Source organism: Nicotiana tabacum, chromosome 22 (genome assembly GCF_000715075.1).
Source record: "Nicotiana tabacum cultivar K326 chromosome 22, ASM71507v2, whole genome shotgun sequence".
In the NCBI taxonomy this organism is placed as follows: Eukaryota; Viridiplantae; Streptophyta; class Magnoliopsida; order Solanales; family Solanaceae; genus Nicotiana; species Nicotiana tabacum.
The window spans coordinates 14,046,825-14,071,316 of record NC_134101.1 but is presented as its reverse complement, the minus strand read 5'-3'; the positions used below and the strand labels follow the sequence as shown (position 1 = coordinate 14,071,316).

At 36.6% G+C, this 24,492-nt stretch overlaps 1 protein-coding gene across 1 annotated transcript; it reads left to right on the top strand.

Moving 5' to 3' along the window:
* The first annotated feature begins 1,089 nt into the window (after positions 1-1,089).
* On the top strand, positions 1,090-23,487 carry LOC107800353 (uncharacterized). Its single transcript, XM_075242696.1, has 5 exons — positions 1,090-1,230; positions 19,196-19,244; positions 20,191-20,301; positions 20,402-20,580; positions 23,034-23,487. The coding sequence occupies exons 1-5, from the start codon at positions 1,090-1,092 to the stop codon at positions 23,349-23,351; spliced, it is 798 nt and encodes a 265-aa protein (XP_075098797.1). The 3' UTR covers positions 23,352-23,487.
* Positions 23,488-24,492: the final 1,005 nt, after the last annotated feature.

Here is a 24,492-nt window from a genome sequence, read left to right as displayed (position 1 = left end):
CAAACAATATTGATTATTCGATCATTGAGATCATTCCATGTATTCAGTTAGAGTTCGTGACTCAGTATTACCAGTCTTGGGAGGTTTTTATATTTGTTTCCGCTTTTGGTCTCGATTATCTATTTAAAAAAATTGGCTTGAATTGCAATTGTAATCGACTTACTTAGTCTAGAGACTAAGTGCCATCACGATGCCTGTGGTAGGATTTTGGGTCGTGACAAGTTGGTATCAGAGCTCTAGGTTCATAGGTTCTATGAGTCACGAACGAGTTTAGTAGAGTCTTGCGGATCAGTACGGAGACGTCTGTACTTATCTTCGAGAGGCTACAGAGCTAGTAGGAAATTTTTTCACTTTTTTCATTCCTTATTGTGCGGTATTTGTTCAGCTTGAAGCATATATCTTATGTTATTTTGCATCCACTCGTGTATAAAATTGTGCACTCGGTATCAACTATGCGTCAATGGTTCATGATACTACAGAGGGGTTATAAGGGATCTAGAGTTGCTCAACCATTCCTACAACGTGTCGTCCAAATCGAGGATGCGGAAGTATTGAGAGATCACTCAGTTGTGCACATGGGGGTGCAGTAGGTTTTGACATCTGGTTGATAAGTATGATCTTAAGAAGCTTTAATTAATTACCTAATCGTCACAATCATGGTAGGGTCATGAGGTGGATGTAGATCTGAAGATTGTTGGTGGTATTAGAGACTATGCAGTTTGTATGGGATTTTCATTTAGTGAAAGGTACATACTAGCAGTCAAGGCACTCGAGGAATCAATTTTGTCCATCACGAGGATGACATGCGCCCATTAAATGGCTTGATATGTCTTATGACTGGTGACGTACAGCCATCACGACGCTTGTTGTGGGATTTATGGTGATATATATATATATATATATATATATATATATATATATATATATATATATGAAATTGTGATTTGGAAATCCACCACCATCTAATGCGTCAATTTGACATACAGTTTAATGGGTTTGTGGTGTTTGATGGAAATGAGTTCTTTTGAAATCGATTTTAAGCATATCGTTAACTTGCAACAGAAATTCGTCATTTTAATATACAATTTAATGAGTTTGGTGATGGTTGATGAAATTAATGATGATGAATTTGGCAGTGAAATCGGTGGTGTAGATTTGGTGGTGACTAATAAAATTGGTGGTGATTGGGTTTGTGATGGTGGTGTTATTGGTGGTAATAGAGGTTTGGTGGTGGGTGTGGAAGAAGACAAAAAAATGTGTGAATAAAAAAAAGGAAAATAAAAGTTAAAAACAGATGATGCTGACGTGGCATGCGCGTGTGATGCACTTTATACTGTGAAAGTGGTATTATGTTTCAGAAGGTGGTATTAAATTCAATTTGAATACGGATAGGGAGGTACTAGGATATCCGTAAAGGTTGAGTGTGAAACTGATTTTTCTGGTAAACTACAGGTTGCATCTTATGCATTTTTCCTTTTTTTTTAAAACCTAGTTATAAATATTAAATACTAACAATAAAAGTGTCATTTTTACACCAATCTTAACACTTTTATCTTATAAATTGCTTTAATTATTCAAAAGTACTATAATTTAATTCCCCCTGCCCCCAACTTTGGATAGAATTAGACTCGGGTTGAGTGACACTAGTATGCACCAATCCCTAACACTTATCAAACGGAGATTAATATATAGTCATTTTTTGGTAAAATATTTTTTTTTATCAAAAAGGAAAAAAATTCTTCATTTATGGATGAATCTAGTTTTTTCATAATTATTTTAATTTTTTAATTTTGCACAAAGGGTCAAAAACATTCCTAGACTATGCCAATGAAACAATTTTATCATTCCTTTAAAAATGTCCACCTACCCTTAACGTTTCCAAAGAGGTTTGATTTTGCCCTTATGAGCTAACAATAACAATTAAAGATATAGATCATTCGACCATTTAACATTCTAGTTAAAGTTTTAAGACCAAATTGTTATCAAGTTTATATCTATGTTATTATTATTCTATTAGATGTTGAATGGTTAAACTCATTATCAAATATAATTTCATTACAAAATTATTAAGTTGTTGATTGATGCTTAAAAAAATTATTATTTATATCATAACATGTTTGGTTAAGGATTATATAATTTAAGCATTATGTTTGTAGCAGTTTTTGGATAATACTAGTATTTAATGGTAATATATCATAAATTTGATATAATTCACCGCATAATTATCTAGTATAATAATCTTAAATTATTATCAAGTACAGAAAACAATGTCTTGCTAACTATTATGTGACCCAATGATCCCTAACGGTACAGGGTTAGTAAATTATTCAATGTTCTTCTTCTTTTTTTCAAACTGTTATGAAAATAATTATAAATATGGATGTCCATTTATTACTCCGCTATAGATAATTTTCATGAAGAAGATTATCCGTTTGGTACTCTATTGAAGTTTATCTACAAGCAGCTGATGCGGGCAGGTTGCAAGCAACTCAGTGAAATAATTTGCAGAAGCTTCTTATTAAACAAGCAGGTTGCAAGCAGCTCATGCAGACAGCTTACAAGCAGTTCAAGAAAAGCCTCGCAACTGCTTCCTGAAAAGCCTCACAACTGCTTTCTTTCTTCTATAAAATAGAGAAGTTTTCAGTTCATTATGTACATCAGTTTGAAGTTGAATAAAAATATTAATCTCCCTCTATACTTGTTTAACGACCCGACCGGTCGTTTTGAGCATTTGCACTTTGCTCGGTAGTTTACAGGCGTGAGTAGCTCCGTATGAGGTATTTTGACTTGTGTGAATCGTCAGTTTTGATTTTCAGGTTATTTGGAACTAATTTGGAAGAATGATTCTCAACTAGGGAGTTTTAAATTCGAAAGAGTTGACCCAGTTTGACTTTTTAGCATTTGACCTCGGATTGAAATTTTGATGGTTCCGTTAGATTCGTTGGGTGATTTTGGACTTAGGAGCGCATCCGGATTGTGATTTGGAGGTCCGTGGTTAAATTTGACTCGAAATGGCGAAAGTTGAAATTTTGAAAAGTTTGACTGGGAGTGGACTTTTTGATATCGGGGTCGGATTTCGATTCTGGAAATCGGAGCAGGTCCATAATGTCGAATGTGACTTGTGTGCAAAATTTGAGGTCAATCGGACGTGATTTGATAGGCTTCGGCATCGGTTGTGGAAGTTTGAAGTTTCAAAGTTCATTGATTTCGAGTTGAGGTGTGATTCGTTGTTTCAATGTTATTATGTACGTTTTGAGGCCTCGAGTAGGTCCGTGTTATGTTATGAGATTTGTTGGTATATTTTGACGGGGTCCCGAGGGGCTCGGGTGAGTTTCGGACGTGTTCGGACTATTTTGGACCATGTTGTTATTGCTATTTTTTTGGTGTTTCAGCTGTGCTTCGCGATCACGGATGGAGCAACGCGTTTGCGATGAGTATTTTGGTCAATGCAGTGGTTTGTTCTTCACGTTCGTGCTTCCTTGGTCGCGTTCGCGGTGGGTTGATGTGGTGTTCTTCGTGTCCGCGTGCAGGGATATGCGTTCACGTAGTGTTGAGGTTTGGCAGTTGGGAGTTGGAAGATTCTTCTATGCGATCGCGAAAGGTAAGTCGCGTTCGCGAAGCTGGGGCATCTATGGTCATCGCATTCGCGTGGGGTGTACCGCGAATGCGTAGAGTGTTTTGGTGGCAGGATATTTTGTTCATCGCGAACGCAATGGGTTTTCCGCGTTCGTGAAAGAGGGACGTCTGGGCAGATTATAAGAACTCTATTTCGAGGGTTTCAGCCATTTTTACATTATTAGAGCTATGGAGCTCGGATTGAGGCGATTCTTGAAGCAATTTTCATCTTGTGGACTGGGGTAAGTGTTCTCTACTCATTTTTTAATTTTATATCATGAATCTACCTTAGTTTTTGGTAATTGAATTGTGAATTTTAAAGAGTAAATTGGGGGTTTTGGCCTAAAGTTTCATAATATGAATTTTTGAGTTTTGAACATCGAATTGGAGTCGGATTTGAATGAAACTAGTATGGTTGGACTCGTAATTAAATAGGTGTATTGGATTTTATAAATTTTGTCGGGTTCTGAGGTGCAGGCCCAGGCTGGGCTTTTGGCCGGTTTTGGGTTTTTGATTCAAGATTTGATCTTTTTCTATCTGGATTGGTTCCTTTAGCATTGTTTGATGTACTTGAGTTGTTTTTGGTTAGTTTCGAGCCTTCGGAGGTTGGAACGCGCGGGATGGCATCTTTGGAGCATCGTTTGGCTTGCTCGTTATTGGTATTAGCTTGTTCGAGATAAGTAACTCTTTTAATCTTAGAGCTGAGGGTATGAACCCTGAATATACGTGTTATGTGTTTGGTTTTTGGGGTGACACACATGCTAGGTGACGGCGTGTGGGCGTGCATGGTGTGAACTGTGAATTCTATTATTTCTGTGGTATTGCGTAGTAACCTGATCTTGTCTAAAATCATGAAATCTCTACGTATTAGAGTTATCGAGCTGTGATTATGTTAGAAACTATGTCTAAGCTACATGCTTATCCTGTTGGGACCCACTGAGGTCATTTTTGTTGTTGAGTAATCTGCTTACATTGCATTACATACTAAGTCATACTCATTCACATGCATATCATATCTCAGTCACTGTTGTTATTTATTGATGCATCATACCATTATTTTCGGGCTAGTATCATGACACTGTGAGCCCGAGAGACTGGAGAGATTGATGACTGAGTGAGGCCGAGGGCCTGATTGTGAGGATGATTATGGGATCAGGTTGCACGTCGCAGTGGGTCAGCTTGGCTTACTATAGCCTGGAGTTGTCTGTGAAGCACGTGAGTTGTCCGTGCGATTCCAGATATTGATATTATGACACGTGAGTTGTCCGTACAGCACATGAGTTGTCCGTGCAGATTATAGTGTTTGGCCTGTAGGAGCCCCTCCGGAGTCTGTACACACCCCAGTGAGCGCAGGTACCTACTGAGTGCGAGTGTCGAGTGCTGAGTGACCGAGAGGCATGAGAGATGGTGAGGTATGCCCGAGGGGTTATTTATGAGTGATTGTGAGGTAAGCCCGAGTGGCTATATACGAGTAATTGTGAGGTCTGCCCGAGGGGCTGTTTATGATTTTATCACTGAGTTACGTCGCATTGGCATGCACATATGACATACAGGCATAGAGATGCATTTTCCTCATACTGTACAGCATCACATCATTCATGATTTCTCACACATATTGACAGATGGGCATAGTGATGCATTTGTTGTACACTGGTTATCTGGAAAGGAAATGAAACATCTTACTTATTTTGGACAAGATTTTTGGGAAAATTATTGTTTTCAAACTTATTCATATTTTTGGCAACTTCGGTAAATAATTTGGGTTTTTACTGATGTACTTGAAAGGAAGAACTATTTTTAGAAATTGTGATTTAGCTGAGCATTTTATCTTTGAGTTACTTCTGGTATTATTTGTTTTACGTTGTTATGGACTGTTGTGGACTATTGGTTTTGGACCCGACCTAGGTAGAAGCTCACCACTACTTTTAACCTAAGGCTAGGTTTGTTACTTACTCAGTACATGGGGTCGGTTGTACTGATACTACACTTCTGCACATTGCGTGCAGATATTGGCTATTGTTGTTGCTGTGCTCGATGGTTGCGGGATTTGAAGATGTACCTGCGTTCCTGTTGTAGCTGCCTCTTGTTCATTGTAGCCTTAGATTTATAAAAGCTCTATTTATGTACTATTCAAACAGACTATGTATTTATTTCATTTCCGTTTTGTAAACTCTATTCTTAGAAGCTCATGATTTGTACTAATAGTTCTTGGGGATTGTATAAGATTAAGACCTTTATTCACTTAAATTGCTTTAATAATTATTATTGGAATTGAATAGTTGGTAATTGGATTACCTAACAGGTTGGGTTAGGTGCCATCATGACTAGTTGGATTTTGGGTCGTGACAACTTGTCTTCGATTAATTTACTTTACAGTCTTTATTTTATAATACGTTATCAGCACGGGACTCTACCATCTCGAGCAAATACTCCAAGGTACAGCACGGGACTCTACCATCTTGAGCAAATACTCCAAGGTATGAAGTTTGTTTTTCTAAATATATGTTTATCATGCATGTTCATCATGTCTTTCTGGCCAACTAATGATGCAGATGTCATTTTACTTGGATGCGGTCTCGCAAAATTGGAAAGAAAAATTGATTTTACTTAAGCTATTATATGGTTGCGAGACTACACATGTAGTTTATGTGGCAAACAGTTGGGGACTATGTATACTTATACAATTGCAATTTTTGTACTTATTTCCTCCTTGATAATTTAGTGAAGGATTAAAAGGTGAATAACAATGTCAGATCCATCTAAACTCCAGCAGAGTTTATGAGAAATATATAATTACCAACAATGGTAATATTTCTTAAGTCTAGTTATGACTTAACTTCATGGTTCACTTGAACTCCAGCAGAGTACGGCCACCAGAAGCGGCTATGTTTCATATATCTCATTGTAACTAAATTTTGATAATCACCAAAAGTCTTATATGCCTATGACCACCAGAAGTGATAATTTAGGCTTGTTATGGTCACAATGAAGATAAGTTAGAGAACATTCTCTATATTATATACATACCTCGATTTGCTTCTAAAGTAGCAAATATCTTAAAAGAGGTTCGAAGAATCACAATTTGATGTGATTATGCACGTTCAGATAATTATGTTCTATCTCCTGAAGGAAGAGAACTTTTGATAAATATTAATCCATTCCCTGAAGTGAATGTGATAATATTAATAAAGCCGTAAATATGAACGTGCTCTTTGTTACACCCCATATTTTTTTATACATGAAATTACGCCATAAATAAATTGATGAAATCTCAGAAATGAGATGTTACATCCTGCATTTTTGTACTTTAAAGTTTTGTCGTAAGTTAATTGATGTAAACTCGGGAATGAGATTATTTTGGGATTATAAGTATTATGCTATTTCAAACAAGGGATAAGTAAATTCGTGAAGGTGAGATGGTAAGCAAATCGAAGAAACTGAGTTTCGTCGATGTTTTACAATTTAGGATAAAATACGGTCTGAGCTATAATACCTGGTATTTATGGACTAGTGTCATACAAGGTACTACATGACCATGACAATAAGGTGTATAATGTATGTTAAAGGTGAGTAGTATTTTAAGTAATTTGAGATAATTCTTAATTATATGGGTAATTGGTTAATTATTAGATTAGTGGGGAATTATCAAGTTAATTAAGGGATTGGTAATTAAATAAAATATTTTGGATAAGCCTAATGGAGATTAACGTGGCAGCCAAATACCTTGCATAAACATGACTCTTGAATTCAAGAAAAAAGTGGCAAAACTTGGAGGTGTCTTTGGCCAACTAAGCCACAAGTAGGGCCCACGCCCACTAATACAAAATCTTCTCTAAAATCACCAAATAAAGAAGGGTCACACTTACAATGATCAGATTTTTCAATAGTAATGTGAATTACTTCATCAAGTTCATACTACACTACAAAAAGTAACGGATGAATGCTCAACAAATTTGTATGAAAATGTAGCAATGGGATTTTGCAATTCTAAGGGAGTACGGTGCAATCCTTCTCAATAATATCATACGGATTTTTCCTACTTCGATCAGCCGTTACATGTTGTCGCAATTGACGTGTGTTAGAGGGATTGTCAAGAGAGTCGGCTCAGGTATGTTAAGGTTAAACCCTTCCTTCATTTTGGCATGATCTTGTAATTACATGTGTTTGATAACGAGGCATAAAGAGAAGTTCATACTCCCGAATTTATATACATTATCCTAGTCTCATAAATTACAGTATTCTCCTTATCAGGACTTCATATTTAATTGAGTATTGTCTTCTTCCAATCAAGAGAGCAGAGAGCCTAGATATACAGTATTACAGTATTTTCATTACCATCGAGCTATAATCAATGGGCAGGCTCCTATTGGGCAACCTCTGATCAGATGGTAAGTATTATACCGAGCCTACTATGGTCGAGCGCCTATGAGAGAGCCTAGTTGGCCGAGATACAGAGCCTAGTATGGCCGAGCGCCTATGAATGAGCCTACTATGGCAGAGCAGTTGTATATATACCGAGCCTTATAGGACCGGATAGTTATTTTACTTACTATATTGAGAGAGTTGAGTCAGTATCAGCAGGTAAGCATATCTTCAGATTATCTTTGACTCTCAGTTACTTTCAGTTATTATATTATCAGTTCAATTCCAGCTTTCAGTATATTGCCTTACATACTCGGTACATTATTTCGTACTGATGTCCCTTTTCTGGGGGCGCTGCATTTCATGCGTGCAGGTTCAGACAGACAGACGGGTATACCTCCCCATTAGGTGTTGCCCGAGTTCAGCTTCATCGGTAAGATCCATGCCCTTCGGAGTTGCCGGGTCTAGATCTTTATGTACATCTTGTGTATATATGTATATATGTTATGAGTAGGTCGGGGCCCTGTTCTGATCACAGTATATCCATCAGTAGAGGCTTGTAGACATATCTTGTCAGTTAGTGCAGTATGTTGGGCTTGTAGGCCTTTTATGTATATTTTGTTGGTTTGCTAGTCGTAGTAGTTATGACGGCCTTGTCGGCCCAGCTTTATATTGATGTTTAGTCAGCATTCGCAATTGTCTTGCAATGTGGCCCATGGCCAAAGTATTACATTATATGTTTAGAGTCCCTTAGTCGCAAGTTGGTACGCAAGGATAGGTGAGGCACCGGGTGCCGGTCTCGCCCCCCCCCCCCAAGTTTGGGTCGTGACAAAAGTGGTATCAGAGCAGTTCTATCCTAGGGAGTCTACAAGCCGTGTCTAGTAGAGTCTTGTTTATGGGTGTGTCGTGCACCACACTTATAAGCAGGAGGCTACAGTGCACTTAGGACTGTCATTCTTTCTTCTTACTCTAGATCGTGTGGTAGAGCTCAGTTATAGAACTCAATTTCTTAAACTCTATCTTATTCACAATACGACGATGCCTACATCCAGAAGGGCGGTTGGTAAGAGATATAGCTATGAAAGAGTTGAGTCAGAGGAACTCGATTTTTGCATCATGCTTATGATGGATAAATATGAGGTATTCAGCAGATCATGTGTGTACTAAGACGTGTAAGCTTCTTGATAAGGATCCCTAAGGCTAGAATGTTTATCCACTCTTACGGTAAAAAGGAATAAGAGAATCGGAAGGTTGACACAAGTTTCAGCAAGTAAAAGAAGCAAGGTGAAAAAGGGTACGAGGTAACTAGTTAATGAAGATTAATAGTATCTACAATTCAAGTAGAGAAATATAAGCATTTTTGAGTTACCTTCAATTGTAATAGAGGTATGTACAATTAGTCACACCCATCTCAGTTATGCTCCATGGGAGCCAACAAATATAATTTAAGAGAAGGACGGGATATCAGGATCCAGCTGGGGTTAAAGTAACCCAAAATGTTGGATGGATTGTTAGCGTTAGCTGACATTCCAAAGGATATTGTGAATGTGCTAATAGATCTCCTTGTAAGACACCCAGATGGTGTACTCTAAAATAGTATAACCAAATATGAGTACTACAAAGATAGGCACTGGAAGCCTTGAAGGGATAAATATTACCTTAGTGTGGCTCCCATCCCTAGTAGAGAAAGAATGTTAGGCAACCCGAAGAGCCAGGGGATGGAGCAAGGGGAGCTAAAAGCAAAAGAATGTCTTGTTGGAATTTTCAAAATAAAATGATAGACAGAGATGTTAGTAGGGAAATAAGAAGAGAGTTAATGAAGCATTATGAGTAGGATGTGATACATGGATGACAACGGTAAATCAAAAAAAAATGATAGTATTACAGAGTCTATAGTCAAGTGAAGGAAGAGACGAGAGGTGACAGGCCTTGGGGCAACAAAAGAGAATAGGCCATAAAGTCATATCCTCATTTCGAGAAATAAGTTCGTGACTCTAACGTGATTACCAGGAGGAAAAGTTAGACCCCAGAGTAATATAAATCAGTATGGACTGGTGAACAAGATAAACTAAGCATGAATTAGGGACTAAGTGATTTGATAATAGTCGGCATCGTGAAAATTTTAGAGATTGCGTTCCAGCGATAACAGAATGGACGATAGAAGAATAACCTTTAAAGGTCATTCAGGAAGACGCTTCCCTAGAGCAAGCAATGCGAGCAAAGTTAAGCTTAAGGGACTATGTGTGCCAGTTACACTAAGTGTCACCCTCGTGGATAAAGAATTTTGTTATCCTTAGTATAGAAGGATTACCAAAGACGAAGGAAAAGGTCATCGATGATGTGAAAAGATGCCAAAGAGGAAGGGGTAAAACATCTATAGGTAGATCGTCGTGGCTCTAAATCTTAGTACGCCCCTAAAGGGGGGAATATGGAGTGATGTGGCATTAAGTCAGAATTACGTGGTTCTAGTAATTATGGAATGGCAAAGGAAGAATGCGATAAAAATAAAAAAGGAATGAGATTGCATTTATCCGAATCCTATAGATATGCTACGATTCCAGAATATTATGCAAGCACGACATCAAGGAAAGGAAATAAGGGTTCCTGCCCGGAATGTTATTGATAAATAAGGAGCCAGTGCAAGAGGTAAGTTGGACAAAGAAAATAACCCAAGAAAGATTTTGCGGGATATTGATATGAGAATGGGTCAACGAGTAATTAGTAGTTAATTCAGGAAGAGCCTAGTCATGGCTAGACAAGAGGTTACCGACAAATCAGCAGATCATGCAAGATGAACATAGTGAACCCCAGCATGGGGAATTTAGTCTCGCAGATATGACATCAGAACCCTTGACAAATATTCAGATAGGAGCTGGGATAGTTAAAGGTATCGTATGAGTATTACGGAAATAAAAGAGAATGCCACTTGGAAGACAGTCAAAACTTCATTTCAAAAGCAATCGCACGAGCACAGAGGTATGTAACTGCGGATATTTATAGACGAGTAAGAACATCGAAAACTTCTTCGGGTATACAATATAACAAGCTCGCAACATTACAAGAATCAGAGGGTCCTCCCTAAGTACTACAATGAAAGACTAGCTGCGGAAGTAAGGAGTAAGGCTTCAACCTAAGCTCAGTGACCTAAAGAGGAAGTGATCTTATAACAACAGTCTCACAACAACGTTGTATGCACTCCATAAGAAAGTGGCACCTACCGTGGCTAATGGACGAGAAGTAAAAATCAGAAGTGATATTCAAGATTATATGAGTTGTATGGAATTCCAATATATATGGGCACTAATATAAGTTAAGTATGCACGGAACAAGTGGCAGAACAACCATGAAAAGCAATTGCTTGCATTTAAAGAAAGTTGAGAAGGAACGAAAAGAATTATTCGATTAATGATCCGGAGTTAGTTATGTTATGAACACACATAATAATTTGGAGTATTATCCATGCAGCATATATGTTGACATTCATACAGCCGTAGAAGACTCCGGTATAAGTTAAAAGAAAGAATTGAGCTCAGGGCATAGACAAAGGATTGAATTGTTAGAAGATTGTATCATGGATATTTCATAGCGCCCATGAAAGGCTAAAGTAATAACTAATACTAGGAGCCGTAGATCGGAAGATAGCTTAAGCCTACATGAAGGCTGATCAGAAGAAAGAGGAAACTAAAGAGTTTAATCAAATAAGTAGATCAGGAGTCTGATTATTGGACCCAGAGAATTATAGAAATTATGATTGAGAACATAGCAGAATCAATCTTAATATCAGAGGTGCAAGAGAGATAGAACAACAACCATATTCTATAACGGCTCTACGATAAAGCCAATTAGAAAAGTACCAGTCTCATAAGAAGTCAGTATGAAGCTCCCACTAGATTGCGTATGTGCCAGAGGTGCAAGTATTATAATAGAGTTTCAAGTTATGGACGTAAATCATACCTATGTGGAAGTGGGGTTATGAAAGAGATAGAAGATAAGATGCGAGATTTTAAGGTAAGTAAGGTAAAGATGAACAACGTACGAGATACTCAGGTGCAGAAGGTTGTGAATAATCCATACTTCAGATAGAGGGCTAGAAGCGTTGGGATTCAGTATCCAGGAATGATAGCAGTATCATTAGTGGCATATCTTCTAGACTATGGTTTCTAGGCACCGAGAGATCTATTCAAGAGAGTAAAGAAGAGTTGGAGATAATACGATGTCTCGCTTGATATCCAGAATAACATAAGGAAGTCTATGGTGAAAGCAAGTTGAAGGGAGGTTACAAGTAATATAGATAGATATATGTAGATCGCAAGCTAAAGTATGGTAGAGCGACAAGGTTTTAGAAAGACAGGAGTAAGGATAAGAAAAGGCAAGTAAGAAGGTGACGAAAATGGATAAGTCCTTAGGATTAAGCCCATGAAAACAAGAGAGATGATGGTTTACCTAAGTTATAGAGTGTTCTGTATAGCCTGAATGAACTCAAAGAAGTCTAAGACTAATACCATTTAGAAGAGATGGAATGCTGCCCTAGTAGTAGAATGAGGGTGTAATTGTGAAAGATAAAGGATGACGTTTGGGCCTTCGATTAAGTAATAATTTGAAGAATGAAAAAAGGGATTTCATGAACTATACGGGATGAAAATACCCACGTAAGGTGAATCACATTGGGATACTATGAAATACGGTTATGGAAGTATAGTATCGCCCCCAGGTGAATCAGTTTAATCACTTCCAATGAGACATAAGCCCTAGTGACAATGTATTACGTAAGAGGTTTCATGTTATCAGTAGTAGATTGCAGATTAATATTAAGGTGAATCAACAACGGATGGATAAGAGTTACAAAGTATGAGATGAGATTAGGTAATCATTCTTAAGATAAACGGTAAGGAAGAAGCATTAAAGGACTTAGATTTATACATATAGGATAAGCAACGAGAGTAACCTAGAGTTGGTAGCAGATCTCAGTAACGATAAATCGAAGTAAGAGTAATGGTATAGTATGGCCTACTTAGATGTAGTAAATCTAATGATGCCCAGAGGGACATCTTGTTATAATTTAGTATATGTTCATAAAGTGAGGCTTAAAGATTGGCTAAAAGCTGGAGGAAAGAGGAGAGAAGAGTCGCATAGGCGCACATACAAAGTTAGAGACGTACATGCTGCATGATAGAAGGTAACAACAGTTATGAGATTAGAAGGATTCTAACTAGAAGTCGTGGATTTATTCAAAGAATAGTTGCCTAAATGGCAAGGAGAATATTAAAGCATTCGCAAGAGCTATGGGTTATGAGAATGATAAGTGCATCAGTCAACATTCGAGGACGAATGTTCCAAAGGGGGAATAATGTTACACCCCATATTTCTTTGTACGTGAAATTACGCCATAAATAAATTGATGAAAGCTCGGAAATGAGATGTTACATCCCGCAATTTTTGTACGTTAAAGTTTCGTCGTAAGTTAATCGACGTAAGCTCGGGAATGAGATTATTTTGGGATTATAATTATTATGCTATTTCAAACAAGGGATAAGTAAATTCGTGAAGGTGAGAGGGTAAGCAAATCGAAGAAACTGAGTTTCGTCGAAGTTTGATAATTTGGGATAAAATACGGTCCGAGCTATAATACCCGGTATTTATGGACTAGTGTCATATAAGGTACTACATGGCCATGATATTAAGGTGTATAATGTATGTTAAAGGTGAGTAGTATTTTAAGTAATTTGAGATAATTCTTAATTATGTGGGTAATTAGTTAATTATTAAATTAGTGGGAAATTACCAAGTTAATTAAGGTATTGGTAATTAATTAAAATATTTTGGATAAGCCTAATGGAGATTAACGTGGCAGCCAAATATCTTAAATAAACATGACTCTTGAATTCAAGAAAAGGGTGGCAAACTTGGAGGTGTCTTTAGCCAACTAAACCACAAGTGGGGCCCACACCCACTAATACAAAATCTTCTCTAAAATCACCAAATAAAGAAGGGTCACACTTAAAATGATCAGATTTTTCAATAGTAATGTGAATTACTTCATCAAGTTCATACTACACTACAAAAAGTAATGGATGAATGCTCAACAAATTCGTATGAAAATATAGCAACGGGATTTTGCAATTATAAGGGAGTACGGTGCATCCTTCTCAAGAATATCGTACGGATTTTTCCCTACTTCGATCCGCCGTTATGTGTTGTCGCAATTGACGTGTGTTAGAGGGATTGTCAAGAGAGTCGGCCCAGGTATGCTAAGGCTAAGTCCTTCCTTCATTTTGGCATGATCTCGTAATTACATCTGTTTGATAACGAAGCATAAAGAGAAGTTCATATTCCCGAATTTATATACATTATCCTAGTATCATAAATTACAGTATTCTCCTTATCGGGACTTCATATTTAATTGAGTATTGTCTTCTTTTAGTCAAGAGAGTAGAGAGCCTAGATATACAGTATTATAGTATTTTCATTACCATCGAGCTATAATCGATGGGCAGGCCCCTATTGGGCAACCTCTGATCAGATGGTAAGTTATATACCGAGCCTACTGTGGCCGAGCGCCTATGAGCGAGCCCAGTTGGCCGAGATACAGAGCCTAGTATGGCTGAGCGCCTATGAGCGAGCCTACTACGGCAGAGGAGTTGTATATATACCAAGCCTTATAGGGACGGACAGCTATTTTATTTACTATATTGAGAGAGTTGAGTCAGTATCAACAGGTAAGTATATCTTTAGATTATCTTTGACTCTCAGTTACTTTCAGTAATTATATTATCAGTTCAGTTCCAGCTTTCAGTATATTGCCTTACATACTCGGTACATTATTTCGTACTGACTTCCCTTTTCTGGGGGCGCTGCATTTCATGCGTGCAGGTTCAGACAGATAGATGGGTAGACCTCCTCATTAGGTGTTGTCCGAGTTCAGCTCCATCAGTAAGCTCCATGCCCTTCGGAGTTGCCAGGTCTAGAGCTTTATGTACATCTTGTGTATATATGTATATATGCTATGAGTAGGTCAGGGCCATGTTCCGATCACAGTATATCCATCAGTAGAGGCTTGTAGACATATCCTATCAGTTAGTGCAGTATGTTGGGCTTGTAGGCCTTTTATGTATATTTTGTTGCTTTGCCAACCGTAGTATTTATGACGGCCTTGTCGGCCCAACTTTATATTGATGTTTAGTCAGCATTCGCAATTGTCTTGCAATGTGTCCCATGGCCAAAGTATTACATTATATGTTCAGAGTCCCTTAGTCGCAAGTTGATACGCAAGGATAGGTGAGGCACTGGGTGCCGATCTCGCCCCCCAGGTTCGGGTCATGACACTCTTGAAGTAAATATATTACAATTAACCTTCAAAAGAGTTAATATGATTGAGAAAATATATACTCAATATTTCGTATTTTAAATTTTCTCCTGGAGAAGTAACACAATTGAAATTTCTTCCTGAAGTAGGAAAATATTATGAAGAGGTATTTTCTTGTGCTTAAATAATTATTTTATATAGTTTATTTGATTATGATTTTCTCTCATGATACCAGAAGTATCTGAGCAATATTTGATTGTACAAAATGTATCAATATTGATTGTACAAAATGTATCAACAACTCCTGAAGAGCTAACTGTTTGTCTAGAAGACACATGACATTAGTAGTGTCTAAAAAATATTAAATTGTGGATAATATATAAAGGCTCTTGAATAGCTTATATACAAATAATATGTCATTCATATTATATGATTATGGTCAAAATATATGTTGTAGTAAACTTGAAGTTTACTAATACAAATGGCTATCATATTGAGACTACAAATGACTGAAAGATTGAAAATCTTCATGTTTCTACAATCATATAGGGTAAAATAATATGTATGTGAGAAGTGACCCGCCTTATTCTTCAATTTATACTATATCATGTATCACACTGAATTAGAAGTTTACTAATGCAAAAGCAGTCATAATAAACCAGAAGTTTTACTGAGGCAAAAGTAGCTACTGTAAACTAGAAATTTACTGATACAAAAATAGCCATAGTAAATTAGAAGTTTACTGATGCAAAAGTTTATGACATAGTAAATCAGAAGTTTACTTAGAGATAGCACATGTCATGATAAACTTGAAGTTTTCATTTGTCATTTTTAAATGAGCTATTTGAGAATTCAGATAAGCATATACTGAAAAACTAGAAGATTCTTCAAGAATTCTCTTGTGTTGCTTGTTCTCATAATAAATTGATTATACCAGCTAAAGTTGGGACTAAAACTCCTGAATTCTGGAATATATAAAAGGTGAATATGGGCACATTCACCTATCATGTGAACCACTTATAGATGCATATATGAGATGGTTACATGTGTGTTTATTGTCAACCTGCAGTTTGCCATTTGAAATTGCCTTTCTCAATTAAGAGCATAATTTTCAGATTATGAAATCAAGATAGTTCATATCGATGATGTTGGTTTATATACAAGCTAGTTTAGCATTGAATACCTCCTATTAATGGCTAAATTATTGCTTATGAGAACAAAGCCTCATGTGTTGGTCTAAGATTTTCTAAATTGCATACAGCAGCACTTGTATGCATCAGACTAATAAAATATGATAAGTCCTCCCCTCACAATTGGTTTAGGATCAGAAACCAAATATTTTTACTATTTAATAACTTTTGATGTGTGGTATATGATTAATTTCTCTACCACAATACAGAAAGATAGGTTTCTCAAAGAAGATTGGGGATATGAGTTAGTTTTTCTACTATTTGGGGATGGAATAAACAGCTGAAAAATATGCTATTTGAATCGAATTATCATTAATATGATCCTCACTTAGAACATAATTCAAGTCAAATACCAAAAGCATTTGCTGATCCAAAATTAAATATCATATTTCAGCTGCAAATGCTCCTATTAAAATTAAAGTCCCTGAAGGATAAAGTTTACTGTACGCATGAAGCGTAGTAAACAGATCGGTTCCAAAGGTAATAACCCTTGAAAAGGATAGGATCAAAATGATTATAATAAGGAGGAAATGAGCTCTAGAAGATCCCAAGACATAACATTTCATGAAACTCCAGAAGAAGTTCATGTACCTGAAAATAAAGAAAGTGATGAGATCTCAACAAGTTATGTCGCTTAAGAACCGATACAAACTGATCGTCGACGATATATTTGATACAATATAGTGCACAATATTGTGAGGATTAGACCTGTAGTCCAGACAGCTGAAGATGTCATGCCATTTAGATGCAAGTCATAACCTATATGACTTATTTGATCAAATTTATGTAAAAATCTCTGAAGGATTTAAAATGCTTGAAGCATATAATTTAAAGTCTCGAGAAATGTACTCAATCAGATTACAAAAATCTTTGTATGATTTAAAACAATCAGGGCGCATGTGGTATAATCGCCTCACTGAATTGATGAATGAAGGTTATATAAATGATGGCATTTGTCCATGTATTTTTACAAAGAAAACAGCATCAGAGTTTGTTATACTTGCTGTTTATGTTAATGACATAAATCTCATAGGAACTCCAGAAGACTGCAAATTGAATATTTAGTAGACAGGATCTTTATCCATCAATCTGTCTATACAGAAAATATCCTTAAATGCTTTTACATGGACAAAGCGCACCCATTAAGTACACCAAATGGGTGTTCGATCACTTGAAGTGAATAAGGATCCGCTCTGACCTCCAGAAGAGGATGAGGAACTCCTTGGTCCTGAAATACTCTATCTCAGTGCAATTGGTGCACTTGTATATCTTGTTAATGCTAACAAAGGTGGTGAAGATCATATTGGTTATGCACATACAGGTTATTTATCTGATCCCCATAAAGTTCGATCTCAAATCGGGTATATGTTTACATGTGGATGTATTGTCATATCATGTTGCTTCACAAAACAATCTATTGGTGTTGCTTCTTCAAATCATGATGAGATAATAGTTATTCATGAAGCAAATAGGGAATGCGTGTGGTTGAGATCCGTGATTCATTTTATTCGAGAAAAATGTGGGTTGGAATGTGATAAAAAAAACCACAATATTATACGAAGACAATGTTGCATGCATAGACCAATTAAAGGGAGGATTTATAAAAGGAGATAAAACAAAGCACATTTTACCAAAATTATTCTACACACATGATCTTCAGAAAATTGGTGACATCGATGTGTAACAAATCCGTTCAAGTGACAATCCAGCAGATTTGTCCACTAAATGTTTGCCAACTTCAACTTTTGAGAAGATGGTATACAAGATTGATATGCGGAGACTCAAATATTTAGAACAAGGTTTTTATCAGGGGGTGAAATACGCATTGTACTCTTTTTTCCTTACTAAAGTTTTTCCAATAGGGTTTTTCTTGTAAGGTTTTTAATGAGGTAGCTAGAATTGCGTATTACTAAATATGTGTATTCTTTTTCCTTCACTAGGATTTTTTCCACTGAATTTTTCCTAATAAGGTTTTAACGAGGCACAATATCTTTCGATGAACATCCAAGGAGGAGTATTATGAAAATAATTATAAATATGGATGTCCATTTATTACTCCGCTATAGATAATCTTCCTAAAGAAGATTATCCGTTTGGTACTCTATTGAAGTTTATCTACAAGCAGTTGATGCAGGCAGGTTGCAAGCAACTCAATGAAATGATTTGCAGCAGCTTCTTATTAAACATGCAGGTTGCAAGCAGCTCATGCAGACACCTTATAAGCAGCTCAAGAAAAGTCTCGCAACTGCTTCCTTTCTTCTATAAATAGAGGAGTTTTCAGTTCACTATGTACATCAATTTTGAAGTTGAATGAAAATATCAATCTCTCTCTATACTTGTCTTCGATTTATTTACTTTACAGTCTTTATTTTATAACACAAACTAAATTATTCGATGTTATTTTAATTCCCATAATTTTTTTAAAACAATTTAAAAGGGCGTGGTAAAAAGACCCGAATAGCAAATGTGGGAGACCCGGACCCGTTTCTTCGTTAACTCCTGTCTCCCTCTGTTATGAGTACAACAAAAATAATTCTGAAGGAACCACAGATTATGAAAGTTCGAGATCTGTGATCTATCAAAAAACTAGTAGAACTAGCATTTCATAACATTCGCTCCGTATTGGAAGAGAAGATTGAAGTTTTTGTTAGAGCAAAAAAGCTGAATTTGTGGTGGATCAACAATGGATTCCCCGCGAGTAGGACCGGAGAGAGAAAAGGGGTAGTCAACAACGTCTTCTACTCCTCTTGCTGCTGTCGCCAGCTTCTGGAAAGGTACTTTCTTTTTTACTGTAATTATCAAATCCTAATGATTAATGATTACAAGCAGGAGTAGCAGTTTCCGTCGTATTAATTTATATGAAGTGGCATATAATTTGAGATGCAAAACACACAAGAAGACCACGAAGTACGATGCGAGCCTCAAATATTTTTGTTGCCAATATGATTATAAACCTTTTATTAGACTACTTGAATAAACCAGCTTAATCCCGGCTGGTGTAACCTTTATTTTCCTTTTCTTTGCACCAAAGATGTAGTCTAGTGGTCAAAGTGGCGGGAAAACCATGAGGTCTCAGGTTCAAATGCCAAAAGAAACTAGCTAATTTCTTTTCATATGTCCAAGCCTTACTGGGCAGAATTACCGGTACCTGTGCCAGTGGGAGGCAGCAGGTACTCGGTGGAATAGTCAAGTTATTAAAAAAAAAGCCGCTTAATAAAAACCCAATAAAATGAAAACTCTCCCAGTCTTTTAAGACACTTAGTATTAGTGAAGTAGCTGAGCTTTAGAATGCAAGGAAACTGCATGGCTGTGTTTACAATGTCTTCATTTTCCTGGTTGGCTTTGCTAATGTGTTTTGTTGTGTCTTGATGGCGTGATTGATCATGAAGAACACCTGCCTCTGACAGTATTCTAACTAATTTAGATTTTTCCGTTTGGATGAGATGAGGTAAAACTGTGGGGTAATGGAGAATACAGCTCAATCTGCTTACGTGGCTCTTTGTGACCTTTTAATTTTATTTGTGGTACATTTTTCATGAATTCTTATTGACTTAATCCTTTACAGTTGTGTTGCTAGCCTAGAACTTTACTTGTTTAAAAGACTTGGTTTGTGGATAAATTTATTCATCCCTATATCCCATGATATCTTTTATCTTGTCTAAGAAAAGCTAACTTTTTATGCACAATTTAAGACGCATTTGCTTGTTTTTTTTTTTACAGACTTTGATTTGGAGAAAGAAAGGAGTACACTGGATGAACAAGGTCTTAGGATAGCTGAAAATCAGGAGAACAGTCAGAAGAACCGACGAAAACTTGCAGAGAGCACTCGAGGTGCTAGATGCACCTTTCCATTCGCTTATTTAACTACCATTAGTCGTCATTTACCCTTACTTCGACTTTTATTTAAGCTCTTTCTACCACCTCTTGGCAGATTTTAGAAAAGCTTCAAATGAAGACAAGTTGAGCTTGTTCAACTCTTTGCTCAAGGGATACCAAGAAGAGGTTGACAATCTCACCAAGAGAGCCAAGTACGGGGAAAATGCTTTTCTTAACATTTACCAGAAATTATATGAGGCCCCAGATCCTTATCCGGTCATTGCTTCAATTGCTGTAAGTTCAAGTTTGGCCTTCCATATGATTACATTTCTCTCAGAGTTGTGGAGTAACTGCATTACTGGTCCATAATGCTGTCTTCTCAAGATTTCAAATTATGGTTCATAATGCATTTACCATTCTAATGAAATTAACTACTATTAGTGCAGTTAGCAAGGAGTTATTATGATACATGTTCATATTCACCTTATGCAAAGAAAGTCTGCAACTTTCAACACTACATGAACTTGGGCTATGGCATCAAATTGTAGCGTACATGGACTGGGAACGCTGAAGTATTTGATTAACAGTAGAAAAGCTTGAAATTATTTATACATCAGTTGTTAATTGTACGGGAAACGAGGTAGTGAATTATTCAGTTTAGGAGGATGAAAACGACATAATAACTGTCCTCCACAATAAGATGGTTAGGGTAAGAAAGCAATTTAAGAGGGTTAGGAGGCTGCACTCCAATAAGGTGAATGAAGATATATGAGAATGCAAAATGAAATCAGCAGTTGCTTTTTCAAACTGATAATTCTCTACATGGAATCATAAAGTTTCAAAGCTAGTATTTGTTATTGGTTGCAGCCAATTTTACCCTCGAAGAACATAGGATTATTTAGGAAAAAGTGAGAACCTCTTACTATGAAGTGGAGTGAACAACTTATATTACCATATAGTCAAAATTGTATGATATTCCTCTAAATATGTAAAGGACCAATGCAATGGATATCAAAAATTCACATAATGCACCCCCAATTAGTTTGAGATTGAGGAATAGTCAATGATTTCAGAAATTATCATGAAATAAAATACAGGAACAAGTTAAAATCAGTATCAAATATACTTCAATCAGACGTACGTACCCATCCAAATGAATATTACCCTTGGCTGGAAAATTAGTAGAAGAGTCTAATTTAGTAGCAGCAGACACAGATTTTGCAATCTTTTCGTGATCACTGACCAGCTCCGTAACGATATCAGGTTTAAAATCCACAAACCTCCCAAGTTTGATCTCAACATCTGTCCTTGAATTCCACCCACTACCACGCTTAGGATACAAAGGAAGAATAAAAGAACTGTTGGAACTCTTATGATCATCACGGTCCACATCTCTTAATTCAAGAAAGGTCTCTTGTGAAAGTGAAGACCAGAATGATAAAGCAATTATAGAGATACCCAAAAGTCCAAGAACGATTCTTGGGCGAAAAAGGAACGATCTTTGTAAAGAAACATGAAAAAAGCCAGTGGTTGAATCTTGCTGTGGAACTGAAGATTGACTTTGTTGTGGTGGTTCTTGTTGTTGTTGGTGTTGGGGTGGTGAATAATCAGAGAGTGTAAATGCAGTTATGGTTTTGCCTAAAGAAGGATTATCAAGAGGTGGTAGTGTGATTATTACTACCCCTTTTACAAGGGGAGAGTCATTGGTGGTGTCCTCCATTATTGTATTGTCTCTAAATTGGCTGACTTGCTCTGCTGCCTGATTTCTATATTGAAAGCAAAGTCAATGGCAATGAATAGAATAGATGTATATTAATGATAGGTGAAGCAGTTGAAAATTAGAAGATACCAAGAACTTTCTCGGGATATGACTGTGAATAGAATCAGACTCGGTTTGAGTGACACTAGTATGCACCAATCCCTAACACTTATCAAACGGAGTTTAATATATAGTCATTTTTTGGTAAAAGGTTTTTTTAATCAAAAAAGGAAAAAATTCTTCATTTAGGGATGAATATTGTTTTTTTCATAATTATTTTAATTTTTTAATTTTGCACAAAGGGTCAAAAACATTCCTAGACAATGCCAATGGAACAATTTTATCATTCCAAAAACGGAAAAGAGTCTTATATATCCCTGTACTATCAAAAATGGTTTAAAAAAGCCCCCCGTTATATTATTTGGCCACCTCAATCCCTACCGTCATACTATTATTTATAAATATCCCTCGTTTGGACGGTCCTCTACGTGTCAACACAAGAACAAATAACATGTCCCCTTTCTTTACCCGATTTATTTACAACTAACCCACTGCCCGATCCAAACCTACCCAATAACTTAAAACAAATCTCAAACATAAAAAATACCCCCAATCCGCCGTAATTCTTGTTCAGCAAAAAAGGCTACTTTGGGTTCTTATTTCAATTTTTGGGTTCTTCAATAGATTATGTGAATCTTAAGTCTCTCTTATCTTATTTATTTTAGTTGTAGGTAAGTCTTAATTTTAATCCGAAAAGGAATTTAGAATGTCTGAAAGTAGTAACTTGTCCAAGTGGAGCTGTCATTGCAGTGAAATTGCCCACTTTCACTTCAACAACAATCCTTAATCCAGGAAGAAGATTCTATAAGTGTCCTAAACGTGATGTAAGTTTTATTATTGAATGTGCATAATTGTTAGATATTCTTAAAACAAATCAGTTAACTTCTTTTTATAATGGCTGTAAATTTGAAGTTCTTTTTTTGATTAGTTCGGACAGGTTGATTCTTGTGGGTATTGGGAGTGGCACGACGAAGTACTCCCGGATAGAGCGTTGGTGGTAATAAGCAATATTAAGGCTCAGTTGGACGTGGCTACAGTTAAAGTCAGTAATTTGAGTTCGGCATTGGATGCTGTTAAGATTGAAAGAGTCAACTTAAAGGAAAAGGTGAATATTATGGAGGCTATAAACAATTATCAAGTGATCAAGTCAAGAGACTTAGAAGAGAAATTGAGGAAGATGAAGATGTGTTTTCTGGCTTCTTGTGCATTGTTTGTTGGATTTGTGGCCGCATTGTTGATGAAGTAACGTAGTTAGTTTGTATCAAGTCTGAAGTCTTAGTACTGTTGCTTGATTGAATTTTCTTTCTCTTGTTAATGTAGTTTGTCTTGCATATTAGGTTGTATTATGTTATTTGTAATGAAATTGTAAGTTAGTCTACTGATTTCATCTCTTTTTTGACTTCTTACCACACTGATTTAGGCTGACTAAAACCAACAGAAATCCATGTGTAACTATTCTTATAAAACTGCAGCAAAATTTGCGGAATTTTGCGCACAAAATTATGTTTGCATAAAAAACAGTCCAGAATTTTTGTACATAAAAAAACAGTCCAGAATCTGCATAAAAAACCCGCCAGAATCTGATACAAGTCCGCAGATTTTTATACTTCAATCAGACACAAAATATCAGAATCTGATACAAGTGATAAACTGCAGATTTTTGCACTTCAATTCAACACAATATCAGTCAATGATACAAGTGATAAACTGCAGATTTTTGCACCTCAAGTCAATACAAAACAAAGACAGAAGTACTGCCATAAGAGTATTGTCATAAGCAGTTAATAAATCACCAAAGTTAACTAAACAAAACTGTCATAAGCAGTAATTGCAGTCCAGCTACTGATACTGTCCCTTTCTTGGTTTCTTCCCAATCCTCTTCTGACATTCAACTTCCAGCTGATTTGTGGTCATAACAGCTTTGCCCTTCCAAGTTAAGTTGTCTGGGGGGTATGGAAGATTTGCTGGCATTAGACATTCCTGCATGGTCACCTTTGTCTTTTCCCACTTGGTATAATTGTCTACTGCCTAGCTTGGAGTCTGGTCAATTCTTCTGAGATGACCTTAGGCCTTAAAGAAGGGTATGATTTATCACCAAAGTAGGGGTGTTCAAAGTCTGGACCTTGACTTCCAACACAAAACTTGATCAAAATTAGACCATCATCATCTTCATCAACTAAACCCCTCACAGGCTGCTTTTGTGTTTCTTTAGATACCACCTTTCCCTTTTTTTCCTGTAACATAGAATAATAATAAGTTACTAAAAGCTTTAAAAATGTATATGAAATTTATGTGTTTAACGTTACCTTGACACAACCCCTAGCATTGTGATTTGGCTCTCCACAATTGCCACAATGCATCACTCTACCTTTCCTAGAAACACTCCA